Genomic DNA, 18,178 nt, shown 5'->3' with positions numbered 1-18,178 from the left:
TTCTATCCTGACGCTGGAGATCTCCTCCTCGATGCCCCTAATTAAATGTATAAACCAACTAGCAGGCAGACCAAATCTGACTCCATTCTGAGACAAAACTAACAGAATAAACTTGTTGGAACTTTTTGCATGGAGTCCCCGGGGGTCCGGTATTTCTCCAGGGTGGTCAGGTCCTACCAAATGTGGGTGTCCTGAATCAGAAACTGTTCAAGAGCCTGTAACTGCATAATATATATACTCCATCGTCCATATCTGCAAATACTGCAGCCATTATCAGTTGGCGTCTCGCTTCCATATCTGCTGTCATTCTGTAATACAATATAGTTGTCAAATATAAAACTACCGATGGATTCGCCTGTTCCTCCGTCGGCCGTCCGAGCCTGAAAACAAGTATCTCAAACCCTTATCACAGCCCCTGTCCCTTATTAGACCCCGGCCCTCTCACAATTAGCACTTCCCTGTATGGCAATTCCCCCCCCCCCCCCCCCCCCCCGTGACCCCGGAGTGCAGCATAAAGTCACGTGACAAGTTTTCCGCGGATCAGTTTCAGTGTGAATCCACATTAGATGAGAAAATCCAGCGATCGGAGCGACTTCCAACGAGGCCGGTCATCGGTACTAGACTAGCCGGGGGCTCACCACCAACTACGGGGGGGGGGGGGGGGGGGGGGGGGGTTTCTCGTGTAATGGTATACAGAGAATGGCATGATTGGGGAAAAACATCCAGCGAAAGGGGATCCTGCGGACAGAAAACTCCTCACTGAAAGGGGTCGGAGGAGGATGTCAGGAATAGTTCTGACCAACAGGCTGCACAGTCAGCTGAATACAACCCTGGAGCTCCAACTAACGTGTCCGAACGCACAACTCGCCGTTCCTCCGCACGAATGGTATAACAGCGGACGACCAGTTCCAGCGCCATTGTGTCTAAGAGAAACAAAGATTCCAGCGGGCAAAAGAGCACAAAACCTGTATCACTGAGCAGCGGAGAAACATCTCCTGGTCAGATGGGTCCAGATTTCTGTTGCTGACGGGAGGTCAGAATTGGGTACAAGCAGCATGAATCGCTGACCCCTTCCTGTCAGCTGGTCGGAACGTGTCAGCACCGCCATCTAATCTGCAGCAACTACAAGAAGCTTCCTGTCCACAGGGGCCGATATTCCTGCAGAACGGTTTCATCATCTGGTGGGATCTACTCTATGATGAATTGCTGCAGTTCGGATGACCAGTGGAGGTCCAAGGCGCTGCTATATGGGGGGCTCTAATAAAAGGGTCACTTAATGTATGTTCTCACTAGTTTCAGATGCTGCATATATCTTGTTACAACGCCCGCTAGTCCGTTGGGTTCTGGTGTTGGCACACGTTGGCCGTAGATGTTACATTGACTGTTTCAAGCATGTTTATTGATTTATGCCCGAGAGTGAAAGTAGAAGGCGGCCTGCGAGACCCGTGGAGCTCGGCTTGTGTAGAATAACCTAAAAGGACGTGTCATCAAAATAAAATGTTAACAAGTGAGATAGACTGTTGTGTTCGGGCCCCATGTGGGCATTTACAGATGTGCTACAAAACAGGAAATTGGGTTTACTTTGCTCTAACGCTGTCCCTTGTTTACTCCCACATACATAGGATTACAATGATGAGATCCGACAGGCACAGCTGCAAGAACTCACCTATCTAAATGGCGGCTCTGAAAATGCCGAAGTCCCAGTAGTCCGCGGCAAGCCGGCAGTCCGTTCCCGGGGAGCGCCGGTCGCTGCATTGTCCAGGTAATGTGTGTTCTATGGAAATAAGCGGGCCGAGTCTACCAGGAGTATTTACTGTATAGGCGACCCCTTGGCAAAATGTGTGTCAACTAGAATGCAAATTTGCAAGACGTCATTTCTACCTACTCGGCTTGTTTGGCTTCTGAGATTGGCGCTTCCATAATCGCTAAATTTACACAGGAAATGTTTGGAACCCTGTATTATAAAAAAGCTGAATTCTGCAGGACACGCAGATTTACACTGAAAGGCCACTTTATTAGAGACCCCATCTAGTAACACATTGACATTCTTTTGCTTTCGGAACTGCAGCAATTTGTTGTAATGTCCATCAATAGGTATCAGAGGACCCAGGATCTGCCATCCCTACACCATTACTGCCCCTCCACAAGCTGCACAGGAAGGGGTCATAGATTCATGTTGCTTGCCCCCAAATTTGACCTCACATCAGCACGGGGCAACAGAAATCTGGATCCAGACAATGGTTTTTCCACTGCTCAGTGATACAAGTTTTGTGCTCTTTTGCCCGCTGGAGTCTCATCTCTGTCTGTTTCAGCGCCATTGTGTCTGTTTGCTGTTATACCATCCGTGCTATGGAACGGCGAGTTGTGCGTTCGGACACGTTAGTTGGAGCCCCAGCGTTGTAATTAGCTGACTGTGCAGCCTGTTGGTCAGAACGATTCCTGACATCCCCCTCCGACCCCTTTCAGTTGTAATTGCTGGATGTTTTTTCTTGATCACGCCATTCTCTGTATACTCTCCACCCCATTTTATGAGAAAATCCCACGCAGTTGGGCGTGAAATCCTGGCCCCAGCCAGTCCAGCACCGATGACCGGCCTCATTGGAAGTCGCTCCGATCGCTGGATTTTCCCATCTAATGTGGATTCACACTGAAACTGAACCACGAACCACGAAAAACATGTCACGTGACTTTTGTGCTCCGGGGTTGAAGAGGAAAGTTTTTTGTTTGTTTTTTTTTCCCCTCCTGCTTCAGCAGTGTTCGGACAGAGCCTAGTTCCAGCAGACACGTGCGCACACTAGCATCTCGCTCCACTTTTTTCCCTCGCCCAGATAGCTCTGCTACATACAGTATAACATGAATTGGTGCAGGATCTTGTTCCTGAACTGTTTTTAGAAAGTGACCCTTTCCTTTAAAGCAACCCTCCAGTTTTAGGATCCTCACCTGCTGTTCTTTGCTGTCCCTCCATTGGTTCCAGGTCTTGTTTTTGGCCATCCAAGATGGCTAGCACAACCTTCAGACTACCTAATCCTCAGTCCATTGGTACTGTTGGCCTACTAATGCACCTCACCGCCTGTGATCGTCCAGAGCTGCTCATGTGATCAGTATTGGCCAATCAGAGAGCAGTGCAGTGTGTGCATCAACTAGATCGTTTTCTGCTGTCCAGGATGGCGACAGCAAGTTTCAGAGGAGAACTGCAGATAACACGAACTCTACTCTTGTCATGGGACTGAATTTTGTCCTCAAACTGGAGGGTCCCTTTAAATGAAACCTATATTTTAGTATCCTACACAATTGCATTGATTATTGTGAATACCCCTGGACCACAACGTTTTAGGCTGTACATTCAGATAATTGGGTTATCTCATATATTTAGTAACGGTAGAGATGAGCGATCGGATTACACGTCTTCTATAGAAAGCGGAATATGTTTGTATAGATATCCCATAAACCCGCAGTGATCTCTGTTACAGGGCTCGTGGAGGAGTACCACCCCTATCGGCAGGGGTACCCAGAGGGGCACCGGCTCCTAGAGGCGTAACCCCAGCGAGAGTACCCTCTACAAGAGCAAGAGGACTGCTGGCTACAAGAACAAGGGGAATACCCCATCCAGCGGGCTATCGGCCCCCGCCGCCAGCGCAGGACACTTATGGGGAATATGTGAGTATTACGTTTGACAGTCGCTACTTTTCATGTTTTCCCTACTAATTTCATCTCCGTTGTTCTCTGTGAAATGTCAAGTAGCCTTTCTGTTCTATATAGTTTTGAGAAGAGATGAGTGAACCAAACCCGTAGAACCAGAATTCAGGTCGAGAACCTGAACCTCTGAACCAAAAATGCGTTCATAAACCCCCCTAAATCACGTACTGAACACTTTTGTAAGACGAGGGAAGAGAGGGGAGGATTCAGCGAATTTGGCTCAGTGGTTAGGACTGAGGACAAGATCTGTATTCTGTGCTTATGTTCTCTTTCTGTGTGTTCTTCTGGAGAAGACAGGTGGCTCAGTGGTTAGTACTGTTGCCTTGCAGTGCTGGGGTTGCAGGTTCAAATCTGACCGAGGACAAGATCTGTATCGAGTGCTTATTTTCTTTGTTGTGGTTCTTCTCTGGAACTCTGCTTAGATTGGCTCCTGGTGACTCCTCCCATCTTGAACTTGACTAGATTACTTAAATTGACAGATTGAAGCCTTCCTAAGTATAAGTACTGAAGACATTAATGCGGATTGTCCTACATTTCAGATTGACCTACCTTTTAGAATACATAAAGTAAATTTATAAGTGGGGGAGTCTCCCAGTATAAACTGCTTCATACACTACATAGAGGCCCAGCAACGTACCTCAAACTAAGTCCCATTGAGGTGAATAGACCTGCAGTACCACAACAAGCCACTGCACAATGAACAGAGCTGTCTGCTTACTGCAGCAAAGCAACTCTGAACATTAGAACACCGGCACTGGGGATCAGCTATTGATGGCCTATCCTGACCTGATAGCTCATCAATCTTAAAGTGAATAAACAAGAAAGATCCCACCTTTATGCTGAGTTGGGCCTGCTCCTGTTTCGTTTTTCTTATGCTTGGCAGGATGGATCCACGTCCACTGCCACTCGATCCCAGTGGCTGTTCAATTTACAACCAAAAGATAGCAGGAGCTTGGACTTTTTGTGGAAAAAACATTCTTCTGCTTTATTCTACAATAGTGCTCAGTATAGCAGAGAAATGGCATGTTCTTGGAGAACGCGGTTCAATCTCTGCAGAGAGCTTCACCTCATTTTTAACCCTTTCCAATCCAATTTATATTCTGGTTTTCCTAGGGAGCTTACTCTTTTTCTGCTGTTATACAATGGCGCTATCTGCTGGCTAAATCCAGTACTGCATGAGGTGACACGTTGGATAGGCTCTGACAGCAGAGAGGCTGGCAATATACAGTAAGAGAACCCCGACGGATGTATTTCAACATTGGAGCTGTACAACCTTAAATCATAATGTCCAGTGGATTGGAAAGGGTTAAAAAGGTTGTCTCCTCAGTGAACTTGCACCCGGTTCAGCCCCTATACAGCTTTTCAGATGGATCATTATTTTGGTGTGTTGATGCTTTGCTTGTTAGCCCAATCTGAAAGGACTCTGTGCACTTCAGTGTCTGCAGTAAATTAGCTGCAGCCCATTTGTGTTGATGTGACGTTGTCTGATATACAATGTATCTGTTGGTCAGTATGGTAGCTGGTAGAAGTATAGGGACATTGACCTGCATTAGTGATAAAGCAGGAACCACTGGGTATTTTAGGCCAAGGGAATAACATTTCTCCTTCTGACTAAGTTGGCATCAGGAGTCTTATTGGCCATGCAATGCTCCCTGGGAAAAAATATATGCAAATGGAAGTGGGAAGAATGCTCTCAGTTGGCATCACAGAGGCATTTTTCCATCTCCCATTTGCAAGTCCTTTTGGAGATGGTAAAGCACATCTGACAGAACGGGAAGTGCCGTCCCTGCAGCTGCTCCACCACCTCTTGGTGCTGATGTGGATCATGCCGAGTCCTGGATATGTTTAGCTTATTTATTTGCCTTTTTCATGGGTCTAAAATAGTCTCCCCTGCACTCGCCATGAGGGACTCGGGAGCCGATGCACATTCTTATTAAACATGCCGAGGGAGCTGGAAACTGCTGGTTAGACTGAAATAGATGCAGCTTATGGGCTTACAGGTTGTTTACAGGTCCTGGGAGTGAATATCAGTGAAGCCGGATTTTCTGTTACTTTGTTTGTGCTTTCAGTCCTTTCATTCAGCAACGACTGCAAGATTTCTGAATTACAAATTCTAAATAATTACAATTTTTTGTGGAATTACTCAGATTGATAATATCCCAGTAGACTGGCGTTCGCTGGGTGCAGCTGGCCCACTAACCAAATATAAGTAACCAGTGCAAGATATCTGCCTTATGTAAGGGGCTGTTCACGGCTTTAATGTACATTTGACATATACTATAGAGGGCTTGTCCAGTTGTAAACTATTGATGGGCTAGCTTTAGGACAGTCCATCAATAGATTGCTGGAGGTCTGATGAACAGTTTGCCAGCTCAATCTGCTAATGCACAGAGCTGATTTTTGCAGGAAACAGACAGCTCCATTCCCATTGCAGTGGCCAGACTTGGTATTGCACACAGTTCCCATTCGCATCAATGCCTGCAATACCAAGCCTGACCACTGCAGCGGGAACACAGCTGTCTGTTACCCTGTTTCCATGAAAATAAGACCTACCCCGAAAATAAGCCCTAGCATGAATTTTGAGGATTTTTGAGCATGATTTTTCTGGGTTTTTGAGTGGTTTAAATATAAGCCCTACTCCAAAAATAAGCCACAGTTAATTAAAAAATCTACTTAAATGGTGTCCAGGTAGCTATACATGTAAAAAAAGTTAAATATTTTGTAGCAAAAAGTAATAAGACCCTGTCTTATTCTGCAGGAATCTGCTCGATGCACAAGCATTTTAGCCCAGTGAACAGTTTATTGGCCGAGGGTCCTGGGCGGCAGACCACCACCGCTCCACTATTGGCAGCTTGTCCTGTTGATAAGCCACCAATAGTTTATAACTGGATAACCCCTTTAAACATACATGAGAAAACGTATGTAACTTTTAGTAGATTTACTTTTAACACATAGATTAAACGTACAGCCAGACGCTCTAAACACATGAAGCCGGACCGCCGCCTTTAAATTGGCAGTTTTATATGAAATGCATAGAAACAAAGTAGATGGCATGAAAAAAAAATCCAGATAGACATTTTTTTTTTCTCGGTACGACAGAAAAGCCTCGTAAGCTGCTCTACCCTCTTCTGTCCCACAACAAAAACCATAAATGTAAGGGTAGTCAAACATCAAGAGTTCGCACCGCTGGCCTACGTCTGACCAGCTCTATTCTATGGGTACAATATAGTCAGCAGTATGTGCAGAGTATGTGCTTGATGGATGGCTACCACATGATGTGAAGAACCCCTCCTGGGCCAGCCAATCATGGACCTCTGCCAACCAACTGGCGAGGTGTCAGTTATAGTAACACTGCCAATTATCCTTATATGTAAGAGGTGACAACAGACCAAACACTGCAATACATTTAACAGTTTATTAAATGCAATTAAAACCGAGCTATTAACAAATCCATGCAGTAATGGTGTGGTGTCCGGCAGCAACTGAGACATGAGGGACACTCTGAGGAGATGGCGGGTGTAGAGATGGCACTTGTCACTGTGGCTCTACCAAACTCCTCCCCAGAGGGACACGCACAGCCTTAGCCAAGGCACCGCAAGGCCTCTTCCAGGCAACGTTGGGAGAGCGGTTACCTGTATAGTGGTGTAATGGACTTGAGAAGGTGTCACTCGTGACGCCACCGTTCCTTCACACCGTTGGTTGTCCAGCAGGAAAACTAATAGTCCACACAGTTATAATTGAATACCTCAATCACTGGGAATGGGCAATGACTGGAACTTTACTCCTTTAAAGTAACTTTCACACACCAGTGCGGTAAGAACAGTTAAGCAAGGTCAGGGAGGAGAACACAGGATGACACCGGCCAACAGTCCTAGTTATCTGTAGGACTCCGCTCCTGGACAGACACACCGGAGATGGCCAAAACATTTTGCAGACACTCCCTTGCGCTTAGTAGCTTGATCACTGCACGGCAGACTCCTCCCTGCACTCACTCTAGGTAGGGGTCCTGAGATGGGGACATCAGGATACCTCTCCTTAGCTTCGCTTCTTCACCACGTGAGGGTTGAAGGAAACCTCATGGCGCCAGCACTCTCTCTCAAGGAACCCAGAAGAAGAGACAGCCAGAACAGAAGCCCTTGGCACGCCTCTTGCAAACACATACATAGGGCAACGTCACGTGACAAGACAAATTTGTTACATTTTCTAAACCTGTCTCAGACATTCATGGACATTAACCTCTTACATGCTGCAGCTGTGTAATACACATAACTAGAGACAAGACAATTTGCACAGTGCATCCACACTGAAGACATTACATGTATGACTATTATGGAGGGGCCAGATATAGACTTCGGGCCACCACAATGGTACTGGATCTACACAGATGATAAATATCAGATTAGTAGGGGAACCACTGAAAAATCACTGCACATATATTAATACCAGTAATAAAACTCTGAGTTATACTCGCAGTCCATTGACTGATATTTCAAACCTGGTCATCGAGTTCTTCTCTGTGAGCCATCCTATACTGGGAAAGGGAAAATCCAGAAACTACTTAATTATGAAGGTATTTACAGGAATCCTCCGTCCCTATCGTAGTCCTACTGAATCCCTGCCTAAACGCTCTCCCTATACTTGAGGCTTCATGTATCACTCTAGGAGAATACATTGTGTGGGGTATAACAGATTGATAGCAGCGCAGTCATTGGATGCAGGGTCACTCTTTTCAGAGCGAAGTCTCCGCTGTTTAGGAAGGGATTACGTAGGACTACAATAGGTGCAATTGAGTCCTGTTTGTATCTTCAGAATTGAGTGGCTTCTGGGTATCCGTTTTTTCCAGGGTGGCTCACAAAGAACATTGATGACAGGTTTGAAATATCTGTCAATGGACTGTGAGTTTTATGACTTGCGTTAATATATGTGAGTGACCTTTCAGTTAGTTCCCTACTAATCTGATTAGCGTCTGTGTATACTTGGCCCCATTCCTGCATAGACTTGTTAACAGCTGGGTTTAAATCATATTTAATTGTGATTTTATGGGGGTATATGTATTGCAGTCATTGATTGCTACTGCACTCCACATCTTGATTGGCTGGTTCACTCACATGACAGGCTGTCAGCTGACCAATGCTGGATATATCACAATTTGCATTTTTGGACCATTTTAATGTGTTTTTAAAGAACACTCTTTAAGGAGGACCTGTTGTATCCTCATGCGGGGCTGGCTGTAGAGCTTTCCTGCTTTGGCCCTGCTGACTCCAACAATGTCTTCCTTTTTTGTTTAGAACGCTGTATAGGCATATCTTAGATTTGGCTCCCGGCAGTGGATATGTGTCAAGTGGGCGGTCCCCACCTCTCATTCCATTAAGTCTAATGCCACCCATTGATACCAAGTGGTGGCGACCACCTACTTGATACATTCATAAGCACTGGGAGCAGAATTTAAGTCCATTCTGGGGGATGGGGGGGGGGGGGTAGTACAAACAAAAATACATTGTTGCAGTCCACGGGGCCGCAGCTACAAAGCTATGCAGCCAGACCTGCTGACATAGGAACATAACAAGCTCGCTAACCTCCTAACAGTCACACAAAATTTGGAAAAAACCTTCAAAAAAAGTCATGTTTTTAATTGAAGATCTTGAGTGTCTCATGTAAATATAAATATTTAGCGCAGAACTGAGTCGCCTCGCGTGCATTTTTGACCCCTTAGGGCTAAAATTTGTTATATCTCTAAGAGCCGTTGGTTAGAACTTTTTTCAGTGTAGCTGTATGACACTTTGTATTTTTTGGGACAAGTTCTAGTTTTTAAAGGAGCTGATTTGGGGTACATTTAATGTATGAAGTTTAACTTTGATAATTTTTTTTGCTGGGGATAATGGGAAAAAACTAGTTTTTTAAAAAAATGTTGACCGCGTTCACCATATTATATAATGTTCTATGGGTCGGTACGATTACGACAACACACATTTATAAAGGTTTCTGCACAATATAAACTTTTTTTGTGACCTCACATTCCAGGATCGGAGCATTTTTCTTTTTCCTTCGACAGTGCTGTATGAGGGCTTGTTTTTGGTTGGACGACTTTTAGTTTTTATTGATACCATCTGGATTTATATACAATGCTTTGATTACTTTTTATTCCAGTTGTAGAGAAGCTAGATGGGAAAATGGCTATTTTAGCTTTTTTTTTTTTTTTTTTTTTTTCCATGCTGGACAAGTAATGTAATATTTTATAGTATGGCTTGTTATAGACGTGACGATGCCAATTAGGAGTGCCGTCTCTTTAGTTTTTATATATATTTTTTTCAATATTTTAAAGCCTTGCATAAGGGGAGAAACTTTTACATTTTGTGTAAAAACATTTAGCTGCTGCGGTCAGTAATGACTGCAGCATCTATGGAGTTAAACTGTGCAGAGAATCCTCCTGTGCTCAGCAAGTCTTCCTCTTTTTCACTTCTTTTCTGGGGAAAAGGCCCTCATGTAGCAGTGAGAGAGCAAATATATCTTCTCTAATTGATGGAAGGGTGATAAGTCCATGTCACCCCCTCCCCTGGGACAGGAAGATATACAGGGGATCTCAGATCTTCTGTGCTGCCTGCTCATCCCCTCCCTCTTTCTTCTGCACACATTGACTGAAATAACAGCTGTAAATTGGGTATTCCCAACCCAACTTCAAATGGCTCTAGCTTCGATTCTATCGGTGCTTCAGACGTTATTTTGGTGTTATTTTAAAGCCAATACTCTTTTCTAATTAGAATTAGAACAAGTTCTATTTGTCCAAAACTGTAATGTCCTTTTCCGGCAGAGCAAACGGAGCTCATCCTCATCTGTAGGGGGGTTAAAGAAATGATTCATATATAGAACCCAATGATATAGAATAGAAACACAAAACAAAATGTATCAGCAGAAACCTAAACAATTCTCCTGCTTACAAACACAATCTCTAGTTATTGATTTCCTGTTGCCACTCTTAAATCTGAACTTTTTGTTTCCATCTTCTGTGACTGTACGCCGGAGTAACTTGGTCGCTCCCACGCTTTTTTTATTCTCCTTGTATGCCTGTTTTGAGGCGCGCCGAGCGCAGTATTGCTAAGAAGGTCACAGTAATAAACAAGAAACTTGATGTCTACAGGGAGTTGTTGCATCTGAATGGAAAATGAAGGGAAGGAAAGCGACTCCTTTGTTTGGCAGAGTTTTTGTGTAAATTCAGCTGCAGAGTGAAGCGAGGACAGATGTTGATGTGAGTCAATAAATTTCAAGTAGGGCATCATTATAGGGGGGCGAATAAGAAAGTCCTATCTGAGCCTTAAGGGGCCCCGCAGGTCCCTTTAGCTACATGAGAAAACATCAGTATTCTGAATGGAGCCTGGTAGGCGGGGGCCCCGGTGCAGATGTCCCGCTGGAGTCTAGAAGCTTCCAGCAATGTGTCTGATTTTATGACATTGTCTCTATAAATATATTTCTTTAATTCTAGGATTACGATGACGGTTACGGAACGGCGTACGACGATCCGAGCTATGATTCTTACGATAACAGCTATAATTCACAAGTACAGAGGTGAGTGGAGCGGCGCACTGCTTGTTCTCGTATTTCCTGCTGACTCTGCAGTTTTTGGTTATGGAGGTATTTGTTTCTTTGCGAGCATTGCCGTTCATTATTATAATGAGAACATATTCCAACCTGCTTTCCGGGCATTTTCCCTCGTAGCTCTGGTGCTCCTGGGACATTTCTGAGCTATTGAACTGTGGCATTCACTGGAAGAAAAAACTGTTGAGCGTTAGAAAACAGATTCTCGCCGTTTGCGCCTTTATTTTTCCTGCTTAACATTTGCTCCTGTTTGAGGGAAAAATGACCATTTAAAGGAATCGCAAACCTCAAAATGAACAGAAGTAACACTACAATGCGTCAGCCCGCTGCGGGCATGGACCGTTTGGAGAAGTCTTGCAGAAAACGCGAGATCATTTCCTCCTGCTCTTTTCCTAGTTGGGCTGACAGGCAGTAAACGGATGGATTAACCCCTGACCAGCCACATTAAGATCGGGAAGAACTCTTGGACAACTCTTTTTTTTTTTTTTTTTGCCATATAGATTTTTGATTTGTATCGGATGCAGAACTCATGGATGCATTTAACCTTTTAGTCATGTAACAGATTTTAGCCGATCGTCAGCTGATCATCCAGCCGGCTGCCCAGTACAGTGAGCCGGATGTCGATATCGGCAAACGGGAGGAAGTGGAGGCGGCAGCTTCACTCTCATTGTGCTCAATCTGCGCTGCTATTCTACTTCTTACCACGGACAGGATGTCCGTAACGGGAACAAGTAGTGCAGCAGCAACCGGCACTCATTGATTTCTATGGAAGTGAAGTCACCGCTCTCACTTTCTCCCCTGTGCATTCATGAGGACTATGGCCCGCTGTACTGGAGAGTGGGCCACATCAGCTGATGGACAGTGATCCCAAGCAGCGGACCATTGTCCAATATTACTGATGGCTAGAGATGAGCGAGCATACTCGTCCGAGCTTGATGCTCGTTTGAGTATTAGGGTGCTCGAGATGCTCGTTACTCGTGACGAGCACCACGCGGTACTCGTCTCGATTAAACGAGCACTGACCATTGAATTCAATGGAGCCGGCAATACAGCCGGCTTCATTGAAAGCAATGGGCTGCCGGCGAGCGCGGGATGAATTTTCGGGAAGGGCTTAAAAATATAAGCCCTTCCCTGAAATTCATCCAGAAATGTGTAAAAAGTAAAAAAAAAATATACTCACCCTGTCCCGGCAGACGGAGTTCAGCCGCGGCCGGCCGGCAGTTCTCCTGTACTGCTGTGAGTAGTCAGCAGGCGAGGATTTTAAATCCCCGCCTGCTGAATGAGCTGCCTCTGATTGGTCACAGCCTCACCAATCAGAGGCAGCTCTCACTCACCCATTCATGAATTCAGCTGAGAGCTGCCCCTGATTGGTCCCTGCGCTGAGCCAATCAGAGGCAGCACTCACTCACCCATTCATGAATTCATGAATGGGTGAGTGAGAGCTGCCTCTGATTGGTGAGGCTGTGACCAATCAGAGGCAGCTCATTCAGCAGGCGGGGATTTTAAATCCCCACCTGCTGAATACTACAGAAAGCAGTTCAGGAGAACTGCCGGACAGACGCGGCTGAACTCCGGCTGCAGCGGAAAGGTGAGTATATATATTTTTTTTCATTTTTACACATTTTCACAAATGAAGACCTTAGCGGAGCACCAGTCATATACAAAAATGCTCGAGTCGCCCATTGACTTCAATGGGGTTCGTTACTCAAAACGAACTCTCGAGCATCACTGAAAGTTCGATTCGAGTAACGAGCACTCGAGCATTTTGGTGCTCACTCATCTCTACTGATGGCCTATCCAGAGAACAGATTGTCAGTTGGAAAGTGGCCAGACTTTTAAAAAAACTACAGCCAAAAAAAATTCACTGGCTTAGAAACGTTAAGTTACATAATCCCCTCTAGTGGTCCTCCATCCAGCGCTGGAACCCCAGTGCCTGTCGCTCAGAACAGTGAAGAAGCTGGTAGTCGCATCCTATTCATTGTTACATTATGTACATGTATCCGTAACTAACCACCGGCTTCAGCGCTGATTCTTCCATGGATGATGAAGCCTGCGATTGGGTAAGCAATGTATTGCATGTGACCGCCCGGCGGCGGCTTCCTAGTTCTGAGCAGTGGGCACTGAATCTCCAATGCTGGTCAGGGAGTTGCTGGAGTGTTTTTTCTTTCATACTTTTCTGCACCGTGTGTGTGCGTGTGTGTGTGCGTGCGTGTGTGCGTGTGTCTTTTTTTTCTTTAGTCTTGGAACCCCGCCCCCATGGGCCAGTAAAAAGGTTTCCTCCTCTGTTCTAGCTGTCATACTTTTTCCTTCCTCATTCCTTCTTGCTGTATGAGACCTTCTATTCTGCATGATGAGTTGTAGGCTTTTATAGGACCCATGTCCGTGTTCATATGATGCATTGGATAAGTTTTATAGGCGGTGGGAATTGCAAAAAAAAACAATCTTGTAAGCAGTGTAAATGACCTGATAGCTAGTGTTAATCTTGACTAGCCAGGTGGTAATATCGTCATGATTTTCAAAAAGATCAAATTGAGTTAGTCCAAACCATATTTTGGAGAAAATTGTGGAAAAATTGAATTTTCCATAATACCTGCTGCAGGGATCAGTGTACAGCTAATCAGCTGCCAGGGCGCCTTGCTGATGTCACCAAATGTGTCCATCTTGCATGTGGGCAGCAGTTTCATTGGATGCCTGCATCACATGACCTAGCCATATGTAACATAGGCACAGGGTAACCAGCAGTCATTTTACTTTTAGCCCCTTAGTGACTGTCCTATTGTGTGTTTGTGTCCTGAAGTTGCAGGACATGAATGATGAGAGATCGTGCGACGATCTCCCTCCATACATCGTGGGCTGTTTCTTACAACAGACACCCACCGGCAACAGCTCTGATAAGCCCTGTGGCTCATTGGAGCTGTTAACCCTTTAGATGCTGATGAGATCACAGGGACTCATGCGAGTGTCATGGCAGCCGGGGCCTTCTGAAAGGCCCCAGGGCTGTCCTAGCAGAATGCCTAAAACCTCCATAAAATCTGCTAGAAGTATGTGGGAGAATGCGTTCTGGTCTGAGACCAAGGGTGAACTTTTTGGCCAGAATTCCAAAAGGTATGTTTGGCCCCAAACCCCAATATAACACCATACCTGCAGTGAAGATTGTGGAGGCAGCATTAAGCTTTAAGGCTGTTTTTCTGCTGCTGGAGCTGGGGCTTTAGTCAAGGTAGATGAATTATAAACAGTCCCAAATATCAGTTGATTTTTGGCACAAAAACATCTGCTTAAAAACAAAGATTAAGAGGAATTTCACCTTTCAGCACAAAAACCCAAAGCAGTCCTCCAAATCAACAAAAGAATTTCTTCACCAGAAGTTCAGTTTTGGAATGGCCCAGCCAGAGCCCAAAACTGAATTGCATTGAGGATCTGTGGGTGACCTGAAGAGGGCGCCACACTAGAGATGCAACTGCATTTTTTTTTCACCCAAAAAGATTTCGTCTTGTTCTTCAATGGAATTGTACAGATAACGGGTCACACGGAAGGTGGAAATCTCAAATGATTCAGCTTTGTTGAGGGTTTTTTTTTTTAACATGACACAAAGTTGACATTTTAAGATGGTGTGTAGACCTTTTTATAGCCTCTACATAGAACACATTATTGATAGTGACAGATATTCCACAGAAGATATATTGCTGAGGGTGAAAGCTTATATACCAGCAGAGAACTTAAATGAAGTTCTGTTGGAGGGAGCAGAGAAAGAAGCTGCATCACGTTTATATGCCTGTATAAAACCTGGTCTGTACATTGGGGGAGAGGATATTTCTGCTGCTGTCAACGAATATAGCAGCAAAGCAGACAGACAAACTACTCTTTGGTGCGGGAAATAATTCAAAGTTACTAGTCCATCTCTCACCAGAGCGAGTCCGCTCATATGACGTGTGCAGCCTGGGCATTCTTTGAAATCATAGGTGATGACAAAAGAGCGGTAAGTGTTTAAAACATGGCAGAAACCTAAACCACATCAACACAACATGTACGAACAGTCACATGAACCCCACCACCTGTTGCTTTGGAGAGCCAACCTAGCCAGAGGGCAAAGAGTCCGTCCCATCCTGCTCCCTCTTCTTCGGCAGCAACTGTCATTTTCTCCGTTTCCCTCTCTGTTCATGCAGTGTTCTTTGAGCACCGAGAGCCACTTCAGGCCTCTCCTTCACAATCGATGATCTGGCTGTAGGCTTCAGAGCCAGGAGTGGGAAACAGGGAGAGCAAAAGTTGAGCCACCACTACTTTCACTGTCATTGATATCTATTCCAGCATGTCCTAGGTCAGCAGCTAGCCCTCCATTCCCCAGCAATGACCACGTAAGGAAAAATACCACCTCCAACCATCCAGAAGCAGAGTCTGAATGCTTGAAATGGAAATGCTGCCCTTCTGGCTTGTGGACACAGACACCTTCAGCAACGTAATGCTCCATACTAACCAACAGTACCACATGTCCAGCCACCATTTCTTTGACCAAAAAGCTGTTCCTGCTCTTCACCGCCATGTGCGTGATAGTGTCCCTGATGTTGAACGCTGTTTGTGGCTGCAAGCATGGCCAGGAGTGCTACATGTCCTAAAGAACACTGGGTTACTGTCCTGCAGGTGGGGCATGAAGCCAAAAGTGGTGGTCTACATTTCATTATACCCCCTAGAGTTGTGGGACATTCATCCTTGTCTGTCCCCTAGTCACCCCTCTCCTCCTCCTTCTTCACCTCTTCATACTACCCTCCACATCATAAATCCTATGTCTAGGGGGGCACAGCTACATGGCTGAAGAGCTGTTGATGGCTTTGCAGGCCCAAGCGAACATGTGGCTGACCCCGCACAAACGGAAGCCAGGGATGGTCATGTGTGACAATGGGGCCAACCTGCTGGCAGCCCTTTGTCTCTGCAATCTCACACACACCGTAGCTGGCCGATGTGATAAACCTGGTAGTGCAGCGCTTCTTAAACAATTACCCAGGTTTACATCCAGTGCTGGAAAATCCAAGAAACTGTAATTGCAGTTTCATCATTCACACCCAGCCATCTCTTGTCTGATGGAGGTGCAGCGACAGTTCGGGCTACCACCCAACAGACTCATCTTTGAGGTGCCTACACTGTGAAATTGCATTGTTGCAGAGGCTAAGCCAACAGCAGAGTGATCACAAAGTACCAGATGATGTATGCCATTAGCAGATGTGGGAAGGTTTGCAACCTGACACCTGTAGAGGGGCTGCAGATCAAAGATATGTGCCATTTTAACCTGCTTTGAGGAAGTGACCAAAATGGTCAGTTGTGATAACGCACTAATCAGTGTGACCATCCCTGTTTGGGTGTTGGAACAGATGCTACAGGGCCTTAGGGACAATGACACGTTGTCACAGGCGGAGGCGGAGGAGGAGGAAGAAGGGGTACCAATCTCCCAACCGTCTGACCACTACTCAACACCACAAGGAACATACTATAGAGGTGTTAGACTGCCCCGCTGCCAAAGGGTGTTCTGCAAAGCTGGGGGTGTGATAACTTGCAGACACATCTGCCTGTCCACAGACAATGTGGATCTCATGTCATTTTTTTACAAATGAACCATGCGTGCACTTCACCTGACTACTGCACACCCATGGCAGATTTTACTGATTTAGTCACATGTGAGTAAAAATTGATATAAATGTATATTTGGCATGTTGGCAAGGACCACGCTGTGCCCTCGAGATGCTGATCCTTGTGGTGGTGCTGCTGGCCTTCTCCTGTTCTGCCTACATGTTTCCGCCTCCTCCTTTTCTTTCAAAAGAAAAATTGTCAATATGTGAATACAGAGCTACAGCTCTCACATCTCCAAGAGGAGCAAATTCTACTCTACCACAAGGTGCAGTTGTTGGGTGGTGGAGCTGCTGCTCTCCTTCTGATTCTGCAAGGTTTCCTTCTTCCCCCAAAATGTTCTAAAACAGAATAAACAGCTGTAGGTCTATAGCCCTTCCTTGGAGAAGGCCGGTACTTGGCTGTTGTGTTAAAAGTTGGTAGAATTTGTCCTTGGCTAGCTTTGACATTGCCTTTAAAACAAACACCCCACCTGCTATCTCCCTTGGCATAATTTTTGGTAACTGCTGAGTTTCCCTGGCGGAGGCCCAGGTTTGTATTGTGTTCACCCAAATTTATGAAATTTGCTTTTAAAAGAAGCAGCACACCTGCTGACTTGCATAGCAAAACATTTTGTAGCTGTTGCTTGGAGCAGGTCCGTGCTGGAGTGTTCACTGGCAGAATTTCTCCTTGTAAAATTTATGACATGACTTTAAACCAAGCAGCCCAACTGCTGTCGTCTTTGGTGCAATTTTTGATCTGCGAGACCCTATGTAGGCGGCCTTTTGTTTTTAGTGATGCCCTTCTGCTACGATTGACTCCTACTCCACTGTACACTACTTTAGCCAATTTTGGGGAATAAAACTATATTCTCCAGATATTTAGCCGTATTCCCGTGCAATTTGTGGGGCTTTGGCTGCATTGGGACTCTCTGGAATGTAAATTAGTGAGCTCGAATTTTACTTCTATCGACTTTAACAGGAGTCGGAATCAACGTCCCTATTTACAAAAATGATTCTCATGAAATCGGCCCGATACCAACACAAACCAGTTATTTAATCTCTCGTCACTACTGATAACTTTTAATTCTATAGGTTTAAATTACAATTATACAAAATTTATATAGTTATGTTTTTTTGCTACTTTTGTAAAATGTAAATACTTAATGTTAGCATAGGACTTCTTTCCATGTTGCTGCATTCCAAGACCGAAAACCTTTTTACTTTTCTGTTGATGTAGCTGGATAATGGTTTGTTTTTGTGGGATGACTTGTGGTTTGCACTGGTGACTTTTTGATTGC

At 45.1% G+C, this 18,178-nt stretch overlaps 1 protein-coding gene across 5 annotated transcripts in view; it reads left to right on the top strand.

Moving 5' to 3' along the window:
• The window catches only part of KHDRBS3 (KH RNA binding domain containing, signal transduction associated 3), a 127,612-nt gene that overhangs the window by 77,891 nt on the left and 31,543 nt on the right, over positions 1-18,178 (top strand). For all 5 annotated transcript variants that reach the window (XM_066579065.1, XM_066579066.1, XM_066579062.1 and 2 more), the window contains 3 exons: positions 1,623-1,762; positions 3,471-3,657; positions 11,174-11,256. In XM_066579065.1, the coding sequence (XP_066435162.1) occupies positions 1,623-1,762; positions 3,471-3,657; positions 11,174-11,256 (410 nt within the window). The remainder of the gene's footprint in view (positions 1-1,622; positions 1,763-3,470; positions 3,658-11,173; positions 11,257-18,178) is intronic.

The sequence above is a fragment of the Eleutherodactylus coqui genome, chromosome 9, assembly GCF_035609145.1.
Source record: "Eleutherodactylus coqui strain aEleCoq1 chromosome 9, aEleCoq1.hap1, whole genome shotgun sequence".
NCBI lineage: Eukaryota > Metazoa > Chordata > Amphibia > Anura > Eleutherodactylidae > Eleutherodactylus > Eleutherodactylus coqui.
Note: the sequence above shows the minus strand (reverse complement) of the source record. Positions and strands in the feature narration are given on the sequence as shown.